Consider the following 20,352-nt stretch of genomic DNA (forward strand, 5'->3'; position numbering starts at 1 on the left):
ACACGGCCAAAGTGATGGCTAGCACCCACACTTTTGGGGGATGATCTCACAGTTCATTGCTGACTTGGCAATAAGCAAATTCCTGGTCTCCTGTCATGATGGTGAGAGGGACAGAAATGCTCAGTTTTTTCTTGGAGTTGTACAATACAAGAAGAAACCTTATAACTTTATTCAGCTTTCCAGCAGTATTTGGCCACACTTTTATTGAGGGATCACTCAATTGATAAAGCTGACCTTGTTTTTTTCAATACATATAGCTGTAAGTTGTGGTCTATTATCTGTAGTACTAATAAAAGCTAACAGTCAATAAAAATAGCTGTCAATGTACTTTTGTTGAATTCAGGGACTCTAAGCACTGTCCTATTTACCTTAGTACATATTTAATTATCTTAGCTCTTTAATAATCTTAATGCAGGACCAGGTCCTGATTTCATACACAGTATTGCTCTGAATTCTTTTAACAATCTTTTTATTTCAAACTTGGCTGTTTTAACTGTGCACTATTTCCCATTGTTGCAAGACCATTTAGATGAGTGGTTCTTCAACTTTTGTGCTGGTGATCCATTTCACATAGCAAGCTTCACAGTGGGGACCTCCCTATAAATTAAAAACACTTTTTATGTATTTAACATCAGTATAAATGTTGGAGACAAACCCTGGTTTGGATGGAGGCTGATAGCTTGTGACTCTCCTGTAACCCAGAGGGGCCCAGTTTGAGAACTGATTTAGGTGGAAGTACATGTAGCCTCTCCAAATATGACAATATGCTCATGTTGTTTTGATTTAATTAATAATTGTATTGACAACCTGAAGAGCATCAAAACTTTTTTGAATACCAGTTTTCCTAAAATATTTACAAATAGTGAAATGAGAAAACTTGCTGTAGATTACTTTTCCCTCTTACAAAGAGATTATTGACCACAGTCTCAGCAAAAGTAAACTGGTATAGTTTGGTTGAAGTCTGTGGAGCTATTCCAATTTATGGATGCTGAAGTCTGAGCCTACAGTTATGTACATCTTATAAAGCATATACTTGTCCCTCAATGAAACAGAAGACAACATGGAGTTTGGATGAAAAATGGAGTTGATAATCTCTCTGAGTGTGAGTGTTTCTGCTGATTGATTTTGCAAATATTGCAGTCTGGATGAACTACACTGCTGATCACTCTTGACGTATTTTGTTGGTTTCCTTAAGGCCCAAGATCCCAGATGTTATGTTATTACTCTGGAATTTCAGCTTACTTTAAAAACCCAGTAGGTTTCTGGCACTAGTGGTTGCAGCTAAAAAACTGAAAATACTACCCGAGTGTACTTAAAGCTTGAACCAGAAGGCAAATATAATGCACCTAACTTTTCTTTTCTTTTCTTTTCCTCCAAATCTTGTGATTTTTTTAAAACCAAACTTATGATTTTGGGGGTCTGATTCAGGATTGTGGAAGGCATGGGATTAGCAGTTCTATGACTTGCATGACAGACAGACTTTACAAGCTGCGCCAATAGAGCTGGCAGGCTAACTGTTTAAGCTTGGGTGGTTTCAGCTGTACATACAAGGCCTGGGAAATAACTGACTTTGACTTGGTGTGTCAGGTGGCGTATATGAAATGCTAGTGGTAGCTTCTGTCCACTTCCTAGTAGACTGTTGTCCCATCATGAAACATCTCTCATAGAATTGTTAAGGACTGAATAGATATTGGGAACTGAACTACCTTCTCACTGTTAGAGAGGATTCTTTTAAGACCTGACTGAGGAAAATAGAGAGTCAGTCCACAGAAGCATGCACTGCTGCCTCCTGTGCTGTACCTGTGATGTTAAATAAATAGAACAACAAGAAGTCTTGTGGCACCTTATAGACTAACAGATATTTTGGAGCATAGGCTTTTGTGGGCAAAGACCCGCTTCATCAGATGCATGAGATGCATCTCTCACGCATCTGATGAAGCGGGTCTTTGCCCACGAAAGCTTATCCTCCAAAATGTCTGTTGGTCTATAAGGTGCCACAAGACTTCTTGTTGTTCTCGAAGCTACAGACTAACATGGCTACCCCTCTGATAAATAAATAGAGAACTTCAGTTCTTTATTCATGCCACTCAAACACTTTCACAAATACTCAACCTTCCATTTTCAGAACTGCATGTGCATCTGAGTACCCAGTTTGCAAAACAGTTACTTTCATTCGGTGATTGGTCAGGAGCCTATGTGAAATTAGTTTGTTAGTCTTAATCTAATTCCCAGTGGATTGCTGTTCTCGTCACAATATCAACTGGCACTAATCAGATGCTTTGCTGACATTCTCAGCAGAGGGCAAGGATTGTCTGGGCATTGAGGCTGAACTACCTTCTCATCCCTTGAAGTGAGTCCCCGTAGGTCAGGTTTGACACACTTTGTTGGGGCAACACAGTGTAAACGTAAACTGCTGCTGCTCTTGCTGTTACCTGTTCCATGGATAAATAGAGGACATCAGTCTCGAGGGACCTTTCTCTCACACACAAAATATATAAGGAAAAAAAACCCAACAACAATAATGAAAATGGAGCTGCTTAGTTCACTGATTGATTTACATTGTTACTGAGTACCAGGCACAAAGAACAATGCAATAGGAAAGCCTAGAATAAATACTAAATGTCCACTTCTTTAAGCTGCAGAACTATTCTAAGTAGGATTCCATCAATTTAGAGACACTAATAAGTTTAAGAAAAAGGTTAAATAGATTCATGACATTCTGCCCCATAGTCCTCCTGCCGATGTTTGTGGAACAATCTTTTTTTTTTAAAAAAAAGTCTTCTTTTTCTTCTTTGACATTTTGGTAAAAACAAAAGCAAAAGGAGAAAGTTTACTAAATGATTATGAAATGAACATTGATTGTCAAATATATGATGTAAACAAAATAAAAAAAATCTCTTTCACTTGCATTCATTTATGGTGCTCTTGTAACAACCCTGGTATAAAAAACTCAAATGGAAGTGTGTTTTTTAAGTTTACAGTTTTCCATTAAAATCGCTATTTGACCTATTTGGTTATACCATACCACATTTTAAAGGCTACTCTTGCAAAAGAATCTAAAATAACTGCATTTTATTTCTGACAAGGTATTTACCTAAGAAGAACGCTGAAGTCAGAAGACCTGATCTCATTTAAACAACCCCTGCTTCACCCTATTGAACTTTATGGGGCTGCTTGGATGAGGGCAAAAGGGTTGCAATGTACAACTCAATGTATGTTTTAAAAATAAACTATTAGGCTGTGTCTAGACTTGCATACCTCTTTTGAAAGAGGTATGCATATTCTTATTTCGAAATAGCTTCTTTTGAAAGAAGAAAACCAGTGTAGACACTGCTCTTTTGAAAGTAAAACCCCATCTTCGAAAGAATCCTTTTTCCCTTTTTTTTTTTAATGGGAAGAAGGATTCTTTTGGAGATGGGGTTTACTTTTGAAAGAGCAGTGTCTACACTGGTTTTCTTCTTTTGAAAGAAACTATTTCAAAGTAAGAATATGCAAATGAGGTGCCAGATATGCAAATCTGCGCCTTATTTGCATTTTCGATTTCCCTCATTTGCATACCTATTTCGAAAGAGGAATGCAAGTGTACACACAGCCATGGGGTATTTACTTTTAAAGTATCTTTTCATTGGTGATTTTCATTGCATGTTTTTAAATAGTGTTTTATATTTATTTTCCCTACACAAATCTGTTAAGTAAATTAGAGCCCCTGCAGAATCCAAGCAGCAGTACAAGCTGTAGCCATTTTGTGAATATTTCAGCATGTATCTGAAATTCCCATGTGCCTGAAAGGTGAGTTACAGAGCTCTAGAAGACCTCTTCTAAGTATATTCTGCATTAATGAGTTTGTTGCTGGGCAACCATAAAGCAGCACAAAGAGGAATGGAGCTCACCATTGCTAATCTGACTCTGCATGAGGGAGGAAGGAGGCAGGCCTGTCCCAATTGCATCACCAAGATTACTCTGTGAATGGAGAGATTGGTTGGATGCACTCTGAGTCATTCCTCCTGGGCCCAAATTCATGTTTTGCGTTGGTGGCTGCAAACAAGAAGAAGAGGAAAGCAGATTTTTGGTTACATTTGAATTAGAAAAAAGCATAACTCTGAAACTAACCTTATGAATACACCCTGACTCAGCTGAAACTGTTTTTACAGATTTGGGGTATGATCCCACTAACCATATAAGTATTCCTTAGAGGTGAAATGTAGAGGACTGCAGAGCAAACTGCACAAGGTACAACATTCCCCCCAGAGCCCGAAGTGAAACACATTCCTTGTGACAGCCTCTTTGCACAGTGGTGAATTTCATCATACACCATTGCCTCACTGAGGTCAGTGAGGCTACATACTGGGGCAAGGACTATTCATGTAAGTAAGGGTTTGCAGGAATTAACATTTATAACACACATCTTTAATTAGAGCACTGTGCCAATGGTATTTTCTAAATCAATTAGGAAAGAAGTTCACTGCAGAATCAAAACACATAGAACCCAAGCCTGTCAATTTACTCAAACAAAACTCTCATTTAAATCAATGAAAATTTTGCCTGAGTAAGGGCATTAGACCTGACCATGAGTCTACAGAACATCTTCAGAACAACTGGAATTAGTTAAGAAATTTGAGCCATATGAAAGAAAACAGACATGAACAGTCTTTAGTACTTACATTGAGAACAAAAACTGATAAAAGAAGCCTCTTTTATAAGAGAGCAGATAAAGGTATAACATGGCCCTGTCTCTGGAAGCTGAAGATAGACAAATTCAAATTCAAAATGAGGTGCAATTTTTTAACAATTAGGCACTGGAACAATTTACCTTAGGATTATGGTGGATTTTCCATCTCTGAAAATTATTTTTAATCAAGGTTAGATGTTTTCCTAAAGGTTGATCTCTAATTCAAACTGGAATTAAATCAAGGAAATCCTATGTTCTTTGTTATGCAGAAGGTCTGCATGATCACAGTAGTCCCTTCTGGCCTATAATATGAAAATATGGTTTCAATCTTACAGTTCCTATGCAGACAAAAATGTCTGAAGTCAGTGGGGGTTTTTTTCTGCATAAGTACTGCAGAAATAAACCCCATATCTTTCAGATCATATCTTTCAATTTGGCATAGACATTTTGCAAGATTCTGTCACCACAGAAGTCAATGACAAAACTGCTATGGACTTCAGCGGTGCAGGACCATATCCTTACACTAGGCTTATCACCATGTGTGAGCCTTGCAAAAAACAGGCTGCTAGCTTATGGAGAAATGTTATGCAACATTTAATCCTCAATTGGTGGCAGATTTAAGGAACAATGTATTGGTATTTTCAGGACTAGAAAGAGTAGTCTTGTACCGTGGCAACTGGAAATTTCTAATGGCACACACAGCACTTGGCTTAAGCATAAGAAGGTCCTGAGATATTATCACATATAGGCTGTGTCTACACGTGCCCCAAACTTCGAAATGGCCACGCAAATGTCCATTTCGAAGTTTACTAATGAAGCGCTGACATGCCTATTCAGCACTTCATTAGCATGCGGGTGGCCACGGCACTTCGAAATTGACGCGCCTTGCCGCCGCACGTCTCATCCAGACGGGGCTCCTTTTCGAAAGGACGCTGCCTACTTCGAAGTCCCCTTATTCCCATGAGCTGATGGGGACTTCGAAGGGGACTTTGAAGTAGGAGGGGTCCTTTCGAAAAGGAGCCCCGTCTGGACGAGACGCGCGGCGGCGAGGCGTGTCAATTTCGAAGTGCCGTGGCCACCCGCGTGCTAATGAAGCGCTGAATATGCATTTCAGCGCTTCATTAGTAAACTTCGAAATGGCCATTTGCGTGGCAATTTCAAAGTTTGGGGCACGTGTAGACGTAGCCATAATTGCAATATTTTAAAGTACAGAAAAGTAATTTTTGGTTATTTAGAGATTTTAAATATATGTTATTGAAACTTGTACATTTGGTTGGATTCATGGAAATTTGGGTATCTGGTTCTGCAGGTGGCTGGATTAAAAACAGTCCAAATAAATATTTTAAAAACAACAGAAACATGCATATAGTGGTTTTTCTATTACTATCCATTGAAATTCTGACCTGTTTCAGTATTTTTTCCTAAAAACATTTATTAAAAATGGCTAGGTCGTAGCAATTTTTTGTCACCAATCAATACTCAAAGAATTGTCTCAAGTACAGTCAACATTGTATTTCATATTAGTATTGGTACTTACTGCAGGAAGCAAGGACTGCATATTCTGGTTAGAATCTGCTATAGTTGCCAAGTAAACCAAATTTCTGTGCAAGATTTGTTGGTATCTAAAAAGATAAGAAATAGAACTTACTTTGGGAAGAGTTAGCAATACCAATATATCCCATTTCATGAATTCACTATAGGCTTGGCTTCTCTGTAAAAGAACGCAGTTCTTCCTCTGGAAGCCATCTTCTACTCCCAGTTCAGGAAGAGTGCCTCCTTTGGAAAGTGTCTTTTGAAAGAAAACATGTTTAGATGCTCCCCGGGCACTTTTTTTGAAAGAGCAGTCTTCATGGCACCTGATTTTTTGATCCCTAGTCCTTTCTTTCAAAAGAATGGGGGCTGCAAGGACACTGTGTCACAAGAGCAGACTGATCTTCCAATCTGCTTTTTTGTGTGTGGACACACTCTTTCTAAAGACAGATTTTCAGAAGAGATCTTCCAGAAGAACTTCTTTCAAAAGATCACTGTAGTGTAGGCATAGCCTGGAATAGCTTATTCTGGAGTTATTCCAAAATAAACTATTCCAGAATAATGTGTCCAAAATACAGGGAAGCCCCAAAATAAGCAAAACTTATTCTGAAATAGTGTGTCCACATACAATAGAGCCTATTTCAGATGACAAACCCTGGAAGCACATAAAAAGATAGGCACTTGCAATCACTGTTCTGTGTATACACAACAGCATTATTTTGGAATAAGCTATTCCAGAATAGGTTATTTTGAAATAGCTCCTATTCCATGTCTATACAGATCATATTCCTAAACAATAATTTCAGAATAGGCAATACTCATAGAATGAGGCTTACAGAATTCAAAATACGCCATCTGCTATTTTGAAATTATTTCAAAATAGCAGTTTTGCTGTGCAGCAGTTATTCCGAAATAACTTTTCTGTGTAGCACCCTAAGTGATGTGTTGAGAATATGCAGAAGATTAATTATTTTCTTTATGGATGCCAGAGCTTACAAAATTCTATGCAGAGCTAGTCTCCCTGACTGTACAAGCCTAATTTCTGTCATTGGAGTTCCCTGTACAAGGCTCATAAGAGGAATATAGCTTTTAAGAACCAAACGTATCCTAGCTTTCATTTTCATATGGTAAAGACTCTTCTCATGTGCTAATTGGCCAAGTTTTTAAAAACAGCATGAATGCATCATTCGATAATTGACCAAACCTAGGCATTTTGCCTGCATCATGAGTGCAGGATTGGGTCCTAAAAGAAAATGCTGTTGTTTTCCAGGCAGAACTCCAAATTCCTCATAATTTTCTTCTCACATGGGCCAGTCCCACAGATGATCCACACTTGATTTTAGTGGAAGTTCTGCATGCAAAATAACTCAGGATCAGGTCAAAATATACATTTCAAGTTACTCTTCACTGTTTTTAAAAAACAAAACTGCTATGATCCTTCCTCATTCCCACTATTCTTCTTTCACTGAGGATAACAATGTGCAAGTCACAAACTATGGTCAGATTAAAATTCTCCTTTGAAAACTGTGGAAATATTCAACTTTCTTGCTTATTTTTAGAAGGTGTTCCTCACCTCTTATCACCAACACCACTACTGTCTTGAGTTCCACAGTTTTTCCTTTGCTATGATATAGTAGGAGATTTGCCAGCATTGCTTGGGTTTTGGGGTATGGCTGGGTATGAGGGGTTCTGTATGCACACAGCCCTGAGGGGAGAGAACAACTCCAGGCCTCTTTCACTGCAGCAGCTTGGAGCCAGGTGAGAAGCACCTGTCCATGGCTGCTGCAGCTCCAGCAAGCAGAACAGGGGAAAGGTGCATGTCACCTGGCTCGGGAACAGACAGACACACAAAGTGTCTGAAATATACAGTAGACTGCTGTCCCCTTTCTCTGTCCCTGCCCCAGCTGGCCCAATGGGATTGCAGTTATCCTGGTCCCCATCTGTGGCCCCTTGCTGTTCCCCTGTGCTCATTCTGCAGTGTAACTGTCTCTCCTACCAGACTGCTCACTTTGCATTTTATGAGAAACAACTGAATTCCAGACACGTCCCATCGTCTGGGCACAACCAAAATTTACCTAGCTTTAAGTTATGCAGCTTCCTTTTATCATACTAAAATTTGGTGGTTCTAGTTCTTACTGTTTAGGAGGAGTTCTTGAACAAACACGCTCACAGACAGAGAGACAGACACCTAAAGTTTGTAAAATATAAAATAGATTATTGATCCTCGTATTTTGTACAACTTCACTGCTTAAAATATTCAAGGTGAAAAAGTATTGTGTCCCAAAAATAATGTACACTTGTTGATACGTGATAAATGTTAGAAAATTAGCATTCCAAATACTGCCAGTGGCAGTTGTGTAGCACTATTCAGAATATTCTTGCACTTTTTGGTAAGGATAGGAATAATATTCAAAATATTTCGAAGTACATAATACTCACTGAGTACATTCTGCTGTTTTGCCTTTGCTCTGATAATCCATAATACACTGTATTAAGTGGTGATTTTCATCTAGCATCTGGATAAAAGAAAAATGACCAAAATATTTATTACTATGCAATAAAACTAAAACACACCAAGTTCAACTATATGTTTCTTCCTTCTGTAATACTCCATATTCATTCATTCTTAGCGTGATGGTTCTTTGTGTGTGTCAGTGTCCTCTAGTTCACTATGAAGTTCCTTGACTGGAACAGGAACATTGATATGGAATCAAAACTTCCAACTACTCCCAAATGTCAAATTTATTTATTGAACATGAATATAATAGAAAATACTGGGGGGGAGTCCATTTTGTGTTAGTCTTAGTCTGTAAAGCCATGTCTACACGTGCATGCTACTTTGAATTAGCGGCACTAACTTCGAAATAGCGCCCGTCATGGCTACACGTGTTGGGCGCTATTTCGAAGTTAACATCGACATTAGGCGGCGAGACGTCGAAGCCGCTAACCCCATGAGGGGATAGCAATAGCGCCCTACTTTGACGTTCAACATCGAAGTAGGGACCGTGTAGTCGTTGCGCGTCCCGCAACATCGAAATTGCGGGGTCCGCCATGGCGGCCATCAGCTGAGGGGTTGAGAGACGCCCTCTCTCCAGCCCCTGCGGGGCTCTATGGTCATCGTGTGCAGCAGCCCTTAGCCCAGGGCTTCTGGCTGCTGCTGCCGCAGCTGGGGATCCATGCTGCATGCACAGGGTCTGCAACCAGTTGTCGGCTCTGTGGATCTTGTGTTGTTTAGTGCAACTGTGTCTGGGAGGGGCCCCTTAAGGGAGCGGCTTGCTGTTGAGTCCGCCCTGTGACCCTGTCTGCAGCTGTGCCTGGCACCCTTATTTCGATGTGTGCTACTTTGGCGTGTAGACGTTCCCTCGCTGCGCCTATTTCGATGTGGTGCTGTGCAACGTCGAAGTTGAACATCGACGTTGCCAGCCCTGGAGGACGTGTAGACGTTATTCATCGAAATAGCCTATTTCGATGTCACTATATCGAAATAAGCTACTTCGAAGTAGGCTTCACGTGTAGACGTAGCCTAATAGTTATATTTTATGCCTGAGTAAAAATAATAGAACAGAAGAATATGACAAAAGCTACGTCTACACGGGGACGCTACATCGAAATAGCTTATTTTGATGTAGCGAAATCGAAATAAGCTATTTCGATGAATAGCGTCTACGCGTCCTCCAGGGCTGGTGCCATCGATGTTCAACGTCAATGTTGGGCAGCACTACATCGAAGTAGGTGCTGCAGGGGAGCGTCTACACACCACAGCGGCCCACATTGAAATAAGAGTGCCAGGAACAGCTGCAGACAGGGTCATGGGGCGGACTAGCACTTCTGGGGCAACAGCAAGCCGCTCCCTTAAAGGGCCCCTCCCAGACACACTCAGCCTGCACAGCACGCGGTCTGCAGAGCCACAGGCACGCACACCTGGTCGAAGCAGTATGGACCCCCAGCAGCAGCAGCAGCAGCCGCCAGAGGTCCACACACTCGCCCCTGCAGGAGCAGTGCTTGCCTTGCTCAATGCTATGCAGGAGGCAACTGATCATCTTTTATTTGTGGAAGAGGAGCTGCCTCCAGGGGATGAGGAAGTGGCCCCATACCTTGCTGCCCTCCGACCCCCGCCCCCCCGCGCCGCACACGCCGCCGGCTCTGGAGCTACCCCACGAGCACGGACTGGTGGGAACGGCTGGTGCTCGGCTAGTGGGACAACGAGCGCTGGCTCCAGAATTTCCGCATGAGCCGGCAGACATTCCTGGAGCTCTGCCAGTGGCTCACCCCTGCCTTACAGCACCAGGACACCTCCATGCGATGTGCCCTCACTGTCGAGAAGTGGGTCGGCATCGCTGTCTGGAAGCTGGCCACTCCAGACAGCTACTGATCCGTAGGGCAGCAGTTTGGCATGGGCAAGGCCACTGTCGGGGCTGTCCTCATGGAGGTAAGAGGACCCGCGAGGGGGAGCCCGGGGGGGGGGGGCGGGAACCCTGTGGTGGGGAGCCCTGGGGTGGAGGGCCATACACACCCTGCACACCCCTCACTGGTGCTCTCTCATGTCCTTCCCCTGCAGGTCGTCCGCGCAATCAATGCCCTGCTCCTCCACAGGCTCGTGCGGCTTGGGGACCCGGATGCTGCCATCGTGGGGTTTGCCAGCCTGGGCTTCCCAAACTGCTTTGGCGCTCTGGATGGGACCATATCCCCATCCGTGCCCTGGAGCACAGCAGAGGACGCTTCCCAGCAGGAAGGGCTACCATTCGGTGGTCCTCCAGGCCTTGCTGGACAGCCGGGGCCGCTTCCTGGACATTTATGTTGGCTGGCCTGGCAGCACCCACGACGCCCGGGTGTTCAGAAATTCGGGCCTGTGCCGCTGGCTGGAGGCGGGGACCTACATCCCCCAGTGGGAGATCCCTGTGGGGGACACCACCATGCCCCTCTGCATCGTCGCAGACACGGCGTACCCCCTCCGGCCCTGGCTCATGCACCCTTACACAGGCCATCTCACAGCCAGCCAGGAGCGGTTCAACACGCGGTTGAACCATGCGCGCCAGGTGGTCGAGGGCACTTTCGGCTGCCTCAAAGGGCGCTGGAAGTGTCTCGTCACCCGCCTGGATGCAGGCCCCACCAACATCCCCCAGGTTGTGGGCGCGTGCAGCGCACTCCACAACCTGGTGGAGAGCAAGGGAGAGGCGTTCTTGCAGGGCTGGGCTGTGGAGGCTGGCAGGGCCGATGTGCAGCCACCCGCTGCCCCCAGTCGCCAGGTCGACCCCGAGGGGATCCGGGTCCAGGAAGCCCTGTGGGCCCATTTTGACCAGGCTGTGGGGTGAACGCTGGCAGGCCACCCACTGCACCCCCCATCCTCCACAACACTCCCTGCCCCCACGCCCACACCACAGAGCACCCAAGAGCATCCCCCCCCACTTTTCTGGCAAATAAATGGACATGTTGTTTGAAACCAAACAGTGCATTCTCTTATTAATCATATATATATATATATATATATATATATAAAGGGGGGAACTATTTACATGGGGGTGCAGGTAGCAGAACAGAACAGGGGTCCAACACAAACTATTTACAAATGGGGGATATGTACAAAGGAGGGGCGGGTCACGTCCTCGGCCCCGCACCCCTCTAATGTCCGGCGCCCGGGGTTGGAGGGCATGACCCTCGCCTTGGCCAGAGCCCTGGCTGAGGCTGGGCACACCAGCAAATACGGCCGGCTGGTGTCCGCAGGCCCCAGGTCCCCCTCGGTGGCAGGCCCCAGGGTGGCGGATGGAGGTGGGACGGCGGTTGGAGCAGCGGTCGGAGCGGCGGGCAGAGTGGCGGGCAGCACGGCATGGGGGGCCAGGTGTTCTGCTATGTGCTCAAAGGTCCGCATGGAGGCCCCCCAAGCCTCCTGGTGCCAGGCCAGCGCTCACTCTTGGAGCTCCAGCCGCCGCTCCGACACCTCCAGCTGACGCCGGAGGGTCGCGAGCAGCTGGGGTTCCGTGGCCGTCCTCTGGTGGCTCTGCCGTCGGCCCCGTCCTGGGGCTGGTTGGTACTCCGCCGAGGGGCTGGCCTGCTGGGATGGCCCCGGTGGGCTCTCTGGGACCATGGACACCTCGCCGGCGCTCTCCGGGCCCTCCGATGGTGCAGCTACGGAACACATGGGGGAAGAAGAGTGGAGACAGCCGTTAGTGTGGGCCCTGACCCGTGGCCCTTGTCCCCCCACCCCTCTGCTGATGGTTCCCCATCTCCGTCCCCGGGAGATGCTGCTGCTGCTGATGGGTGTCCGACCCGCCCCCCCAGGGGACCCTAGGTTCTGCTCCCCCCATCCCCAGCGATGGGGCATGGCGCTGTTCCTGCTGGGGGGCAGGGGCTGATGCACTCTTCTGAGGGACATGCCACTGCTGTCCTTGGGGCCATGGTCATCTGTGCATGTGGTGGGTCCTGGTCATGTCTCTTTTCCCCGCCCCTTAACCCCCGGGGTGTGCACTGGGGGGGTACATACCTGACGGTCCACTCCCACGGTCGGGGGACACCCACTGGGCGGACGCCCTGCTGGAGCTCCGGGACAGGATGGCGATCTGGAGCCCCCTGTCGCTGGAGGAGTCCCCCTCCTTGTCCTCCGACATCCCAAGGGTGGGCTTGTGGGGGGGCCCCTGGGGTGCAGGGCTTGCCTCTGGGGCGGGCTCCGTCTCCGGGGCCTGCTGGGGCTCGTCGGCTGAGGTGTCAAGAGTGGCCGGGGAGGGAGGAGGTGTACCGGGGGCCCAGGATGGACCTGAGCTCCCTGTAAAAGGGGAAAGTGGCGGGGGCAGCCCCAGATCGGCTGGCCACATCCCGGGCCCGGGCGTAACCCTGCCGCAGCTCCTTAACCTTACTCCTGACGTGGTCAGGAGTGCAGGCAGGGTGACCCCGGGCAGCCAGGCCCTCGGCCAGCCGAGCGAACGCATCCGCGTTCCGCCTCTTGCTCCCCATTACCTGGAGCACCTCCTCCTCGCCCCAGAGCCCCAGCAGGTCCCGGATCTCGGCCTCCGTCCAGGAGGGGCCCCGCTGCCTCTTCCCCGGCTGGGTGCCAGCCTGGGAGCCCTGGCTGTCCTTGGGGATGGGGGGTGCCCTGGAGGCGCTTGGGGGGCTGGCTGGCTGCCATTGATGCGGGAGTGTTGGGCTGCGGCTGCTGCGGGCGTGCACGCTGACCGCGTGGCAGTGCTGCCACCTGCACGTGCTCTCAGCTTCCTGCACAGGAACGCAGGGGGCGGGGAGCTTTAAGGGGCTGCTGCACGCAGTGACCATAGAGCTCAGGGGCTGGAGAGAGCGTCTCTCAACCCCTCAGCTGATGGCCGCCATGACGGATCCCGCTCTTTCAATGCTGCGGGACGTGGATTGTCTACTACACGTTCAATGTTGAAGTAGGGCGCTATTCCCATCTCCTGTTGGGGATACCAACTTTGACGTCTCGCCGCCTTACGTCGATTTCAACTTCGAAATAGCACTCGCCACGTGTAGACGTGGCGGGCGCTATTTCGAAGTTGGCGTGGCTACTTCGAAGTAGCCGGCTCGTGTAGACGCAGCTAAAAAGACACAAGACTCCCATATTAAAATGCCCAGTGCATTGTTCTGGTTTCAGAGCAGTTTTTTATGAAACATTCATTAAACATAACCCACAAAGTTTACAATTTTGAATTCCTTTTAAATGGAGGAAAAATAAGTAAATCTGACATTTTGGCCATACTATCAAAAATGAAAGCTGATACACCTTATATTAGTTTAGAAATATTTCTATAAAAATACAGCTCACAAAGGCTATACTTTTGGCTTATATCTCACTGGTAGTTAATACTGTAACAAACAAATATGACAATGTGATGTGTTTATTTTGGTAGTTATTACTCTTACTTAACATTAATAATGTGGTAGCAGTTAGAGGGCTCAAACAGGTGAGGTCCCCATCATGCTAGGGGCTGCATGAAGATATAGTAAACGGTCCTTGCTCCTGAAATCTTACCATATAAAATATGTTGGAAATTTGATTTAAAATGCACACATGAATATGGCATTAAAAGGAAATGTTGAAATTTGTTTATGTCCCTTTTACATTCCAGTACCAGGCCTTATGAATGTATTTTCACTGTCTCTTAGAGATGAGCAGAACATAGGTTGTATGTCCATGTGGGCCCACTGAGAGATATTGCTAGAGTTTGCCTGAAAGATTTTTGAAAACTAGAATCCATGAGACTACATCTACACAATGAGATAAATTCTAATTTATTAAAATTGATATTGTAATTCTGGGTTTTATGAATTCAAATTTGCATATCCTTGCCTCCCAACAAATTCCCCACAAAGTTGACTTATTGCTGCCACACTCAATCGCCAAATGTTGCAGCAGCACTGTGGGAACCTATCCCACGGTTCCCTGAGCCCCATAGCATTCTGGGTATTTTTGCTGGTGCAGTATTGGAAAAAAAATGCCCCACAAATGGTTGTGGGTATGTAATGTCATCTTCCCAGATTGTATTGCCCTCATTGCCCTCCCGCAGAAAGCAAACAGCCATTGCTTTTCATAAGTAAATTATCAAAGATTTTACAAAAAGCAGCAGGTGTCTGAGTCTTTTCAACCGGCCCTCCAGCCACTGTCCCCCCTCCCTTGATTACAGAAACATGATCCCTGAAAATAATAAAGGAACAATGCAAAGCTTGAAGAAAGAGTAGGATAATAAAGGTTTGGAAAAAAAGAGATTTTTGTGAGTTAGGATTTTTGGCTTCCCAGTTCATTACACAGAGGTGTCCAACATGGGGGACAGGGCTTGCCAAATTTACACATGCATGAATGCTTCTCTGCCCTCAGATCAGCCAGGAGTCTGTATCATCTCAAATGGCCCACCAGCCACTTTTCCCTGTCTTAAGGGGGTCATTTCTTCAGAAATTTGCCAAAAAAACCCCAAAGATTGGAAAGAATGCATCAACAAAGATCGTCAAATTAACTGAAATCTCTTGCTTTTATAGCAGAACTATCAAAGATTTTACAAAAAGTAGCGGGTGTCTGTGTCTTCTCAACTGCCCCTTCAGCGACTTTTCCCATCTTAAGGGGGCCATTTGGTAAGGAATTTGCCAAAGCTTGAAGAAAGAGAAGGATGGAAAAGGTTAGGAAAAAGGTTTTTGGCTTCCCACTACACTACGCAGAGTTGTCCAAGATGGGGCTTGCCAAATTTCAACAAGCAGTTGCTCAAGTGGGGAGGCAAGCCCTGACTGCCTGTTAGGAGGCTGGCTCCCCTCATTCCATTTGGGGGGGCGGTTTCAGGAGATCAGAGGATGAAGGGCCAATTGAAATGGTCACTTCAGTGTTGCTCAGGTGGGCGGCCCAGCGCTGATTGACTATTGGGGGTTGGCCCCCCTCATCCCATGGGGGGGATTAGGGGAGATCAGAGGATGAAGGGCCAGTTGAAATGGTCCCTTCAGTGTTGCTCAGGCAGGGAGAGGGCAAGCCCTGGAAAATCTTAGCTGCCAGGGGAGACTTTCCCCAGTGGCAGCAAGCCCCACAAAATCTTTCCCACTTTTGGAGCCCTTACCACATGCAAGCTGGAAGCATGGTCCACACTGAACAGCAGGCACGTCCTTTTATTGGGTCGCGGCTAGCCACGTGATGTGGTTGGGCACGGGAAAGACCCTGACTGCCTGGCACCTGTGGGGGAGGGAGGACGGGCCCTGCACAAATGTTGACCGCAGAAAAGAAGTTTCTTGGCCACTCATACAAGCATGACCCCCATAACAGCCTAGCTGCCATGTGATGTGGTGGGGCAGAGGCTGGCACCAGCGCTATTAAAAAAAAAAATTCAAGTGGTAATCTTGCAGAGGTAGAAACAGAACTATGAACTCTGTGTTGGGGCTACTTTTAATGGGTAGATGCACTCACCACGCTGATAGCAAAGGGAGAAAGAAGTTTCTCAGCCTCTCATACAAGCATGACCCCCCTCCCATGGGCTTCCTGTTACCTAATTCCTGCACATCTGGAGAGAAGTGGACATGCAAGCAACCAGAGAAGAGGACTGTTGGGCATTGTGGGATACATACGGGACACCTGGGGTGTCTAATAAAGTCTATTAAAAGACATGGCGTTTCCACACTAGCCTTAATTTGAACTTTCAAACTCCAACTTGACGCTTCGTTAAGTAACTTTCCACAGTGTTATAATACTGACCTTAGCACTGCCTAAAAGTGATCTAACGGTGTTTACAGTGAAGAAAGTAACACAGTAAAATCAAGCTAACTGCCTTAAATTCGACTTTATCATGTAGTGTAGACATAGCCTCAGACTACTGTGGACCCTTATATAATAGATGGGAAAAGGCAGATATGTAGATGCCATGGGAAGAATGTAGACTCTCTGGATAAAAGGAGGATTGTACAACACGCACCTACATATTGTATTAAACACTAATCATCAGCTCCAAATCTGAGCTTCAGAATACTACATGGAAATGTCACAAGAACATGCTTAAATTTTACATTTTTGTTGAATTTGCGAAGTTTCCTTTCTTGCATGTAATAGTCTTTACATAATGAAAAAAAAAGAATGATACCTGACAAATGTGACAGCTGTAAAACCAAAACTTCATGATATTTGCATAAAAACATATGTTTCACAGATGATGCAGAGAGGCTAACGTTTGCAGACAATGAAAAATTCCACTGTTCCTTAAGCCACAAAAGATCACCAAATTGATACTTTATGAAGAGCTGTGTACTTGGGTCATCGGACACCCTGCAGCTTTTATCTCAAACAAACTTTATCAACTGACTCCTATCTGATCCTGGTTTCCTGCAGCTGTATGGTTTCCTGCAACTACAATTAGCACAGGAGGCCCCAGTTTAACAGATATGGGAGGTCCTTTTTGCTACATATATAATTTCACTGATCTGGGATATGAAACATATATACAGTAGAACCCTGAGACACACACACTCAAGCTGCACGAACCTCGGGTTAATGTGACTGAGTGGTGGGAGATGGTGTCTGGCTCTGGGCTGCCCCGCTCTCAGGGGAGCGGGAAACTGACCAGTGCAGCAGTGCTGGTCAGTTTCCTGTCTCCTGTGAGTGGGCAGCAGCCAGGAGCCAGGCACCAGCTCCCTGCTACTCACAGGAAACTGATCAGCGCTGCTATGCTGGTCAGTTTCCCAGCACCTGCCAGTGGCAGCAGTCAAGAGTCAGGCTGCCACGCCTGACAGGAGCTGTGAAACCACTCCTATCAGGGGCAGCAGCCTGACTCTTGCCACGCCTGACAGGATCTGTGAAACTGCTGGCTCTCAGCTCCCTGCTGCTCACAGGTGACAAGAAACTGTCCAGGACTGCTATGCTGGTTAGTTTCTTGGCTCCCTCAAGTAACGCAAAATTTGACTTACGTGGGGATGCGCAATAATGCAATCTCTGCGTAAGTTGGGAGGTCTGCTGTGTACATATATGAAAATGTTCACTTAGGAACTCTGGCAAAAGTAACATCTTAAGTAACCATCACTCTTGGTCCAGAGGACACATAACTGCTAGATTCTCAATAGGCTGCATATCAGCCAGGATACAAATCTAGTCAGCTTGTGAGGTATCTCCATATGGTTTGACACCTCATTCTGCACCATCCTCAAAATGCCTTTTTGTTCTCCACAGGCCAAAAACAGGCCTAATACAATGCAGTGCAGTATGTGGAATAATCTCTGCTACAAAGAGCAACTATTTGTATGCTAAATGTGGTCTGCAAGCACATTTACTGGAAATATAGTACTTATGGAGCAGCCCTGGAAACCTCTTTTTAATATTGGGACCAACAGTCATATAAGCTTCCTCTGTTATGAATCAAAAATCCATTAGTTCATATACATGCTCTTTTAGTAGATTTACAACATAAGTCTGAGTAGAGGTACACATGTTGTCCTAATATTTCTCCTTCAGGAGCACATTTCACACAACAATTCCCAAACAGATACTTTTACAGTATCAGGAAAGCTTTGTAACTCCATTGCCAGTTATGTACAATGTTTAAAGGTCTGTTCTGAAATATGGATCTTTCCTTTTCCATTTATTAGATATCTGAGCACTGCCCATCATCATCACGGAAAAAGTAGATTAATAACCATTTTACTGTTAATTAGTATTTTCTGTTATCTCAGACCACTGAATCTGAGTAAAAACTTTTGATAGGGCCAACAATATACCCTTTACAGCTCCTCAGGCTAAAAATAGTCTTACAGGCTAGTAAATAAGTCTGAGGTTAGTTTGAAATGGGCATTAAGCCATGAAATGGTTCTATTCTAATCAAAAGTTATGTGTTGGAATTTACAAGTGTTTAGACAAAATACAGCTTCATCCAAGTGTCTTTGCTGAGGCACTTGCTCAGCATTTGTATAGTACAGTTATAGGCAGTTACGTTTTTAGAGGATTTATCTAAAGTATACAGAATCAATGGGCATACTTAGTTAGTCCTTAATGCCAGACAGATTGTTGCCACGCAGAGGCACTTTCTCCACTAAATATCTGCACCTGATTCTAAAATGCCTTTTCAAAATGTCCATGTAACCATACTATCGATTAAGTTCCTAAAAAATAATTCCAGACTATCCAGCCTTGCAATACAACTAATTAAGCTAGTACGTGAAGTGTACTGCACTTGAAGGAACAGTTTGAAATCTGCATCTCTGACTAGACTGAAACTGCATTCACAGGAGAATTACATCCCTGAATGTGTTATTGCTCTCTGAAGTAGCTCTGTTCCGAAAGAAATGTTTTGAGTAACTAGACATGAGTGAGATGACATATGCCAGTGGAATAGGTCAAAAGTTTCAACTGACTAGTCTATGCCTTAAGCAAGTTCTAGTGGTTGACTTGTTTTCAAAAAATTAGTGTTACTGGGCAAAATGAGAGAGAACATTTAATAACAATCTACATTTCTTAAAATTCACATTTTGCTTTTTTTAAAATGCTTTCAAGAATAAAGAATTATTTTGGTCTTCACCAACTTCTTCGTGAGTTTAGGGCCTGCTATTGTATTTTTTATTATTTCCTTGATAATCTGTGGTGAAATTTCTAAAATGAAAGACTGGAGAGATAAAAAAGAAGGCAATACTTACCAAGTTAGGGCCTGATCTGAAGAACAACTTAGACCAAGATCCTCAAAATGCTTAGCTGTCTAACTCCGCTGAAATCAATGGCAATTAGACATCTAGGGTGCGTCTACACGTGCATTCCTCTTTTGAAAGAGGTATGCAAATGAGGTAAATTGAAAATGCAAATGAGGCATAAATTTGCGTATTTGGCAGCTTATTTGCCTATTCTAATTTTGAAAGAGCTTCTTTCAAAAGCAGAAAGCCAGTGTAGATGCTGCTCTTTCGAAAGTAAACCCCATCTTCAAAATAATCCTTCTTTCCTTTATTTAATGGGAAGGATTCTTTCGAAGATGGAGTTTACTTTCGAAAGAGCAGCATCTACACTGACTTTCTTCTTTTCAAAGAAGCTCTTTCGAAATTAGAATATGCAAATACAGTGCAAAATATGCAAATTTATGCCTCACTTGCATTTTTTATTTACCTCATTTGCATATCTCTTTCGAAAGAGGAATGCAAGTGTAGACGCACCCCTAAATACCTTTGAGGATCTACACCTACTATGAGTCGTTTCATTAAAGTCAGTCGTGAAGATGTCCATGGTCAAGAGTACTATTCCTGGTATTCAGCATTTGCAGAATTGTGCCTGCGTTTTTAAATTTACTTTATCATCAGGAAATATGAAACATTCAATATTTTCCACACAAAGTAAATATTAATTTATCCATATAACAGCTTATTCTATTTAAGGAATGATTTTTGACAAAGTTATATCCAGCCACAGGACCAAATATGAAAAATTGAAAAAAGCAGCATTATCATATGCCTGTATCATAGCCAACAGCTACCCCCACATACAGCTCAACATTTCACTTGCATCTGTATTTGTGCACACAGAAGGGCTGCCTCATTACCAGGCATGGGGGTGTACTTGCAGACCACTACACTGTGCCTGCTAGGGTTCACAAGCCTCTGAGATGCCTGTCATGAAGGGTATAAGGAATGGCAGGGTATCTACCTCCTGGAAGGTTATGGGGGGAATCAGAGTCATGGCAGACATGATCCATATTTCTCCTTTATGTTTTCTAGTATGTATT

The 20,352-nt window shown here is 44.8% G+C and overlaps 1 protein-coding gene across 2 annotated transcripts in view; it reads right to left on the reverse strand.

Moving 5' to 3' along the window:
• Nucleotides 1–20,352, reverse strand: part of SS18L1 (SS18L1 subunit of BAF chromatin remodeling complex) — a 43,753-nt gene that overhangs the window by 20,684 nt on the left and 2,717 nt on the right. The window contains exons 1-4 of one of the 2 annotated variants that reach the window (XM_075011682.1): nucleotides 19,283–19,402; nucleotides 8,639–8,715; nucleotides 6,207–6,291; nucleotides 3,891–4,035 (exon numbers count right to left, since the gene is read on the reverse strand). In XM_075011682.1, the coding sequence (XP_074867783.1) occupies nucleotides 3,891–4,035; nucleotides 6,207–6,291; nucleotides 8,639–8,715 (307 nt within the window). In that variant the 5' untranslated portion in view covers nucleotides 19,283–19,402. Of the gene's footprint in view, nucleotides 1–3,890; nucleotides 4,036–6,206; nucleotides 6,292–8,638; nucleotides 8,716–19,282; nucleotides 19,403–20,352 lie in introns of those variants that run through there. The other variant, XM_075011681.1, reaches the window with a different exon arrangement.

This window comes from Carettochelys insculpta, chromosome 17 (genome assembly GCF_033958435.1).
Source record: "Carettochelys insculpta isolate YL-2023 chromosome 17, ASM3395843v1, whole genome shotgun sequence".
Classification (NCBI taxonomy): domain Eukaryota; kingdom Metazoa; phylum Chordata; order Testudines; family Carettochelyidae; genus Carettochelys; species Carettochelys insculpta.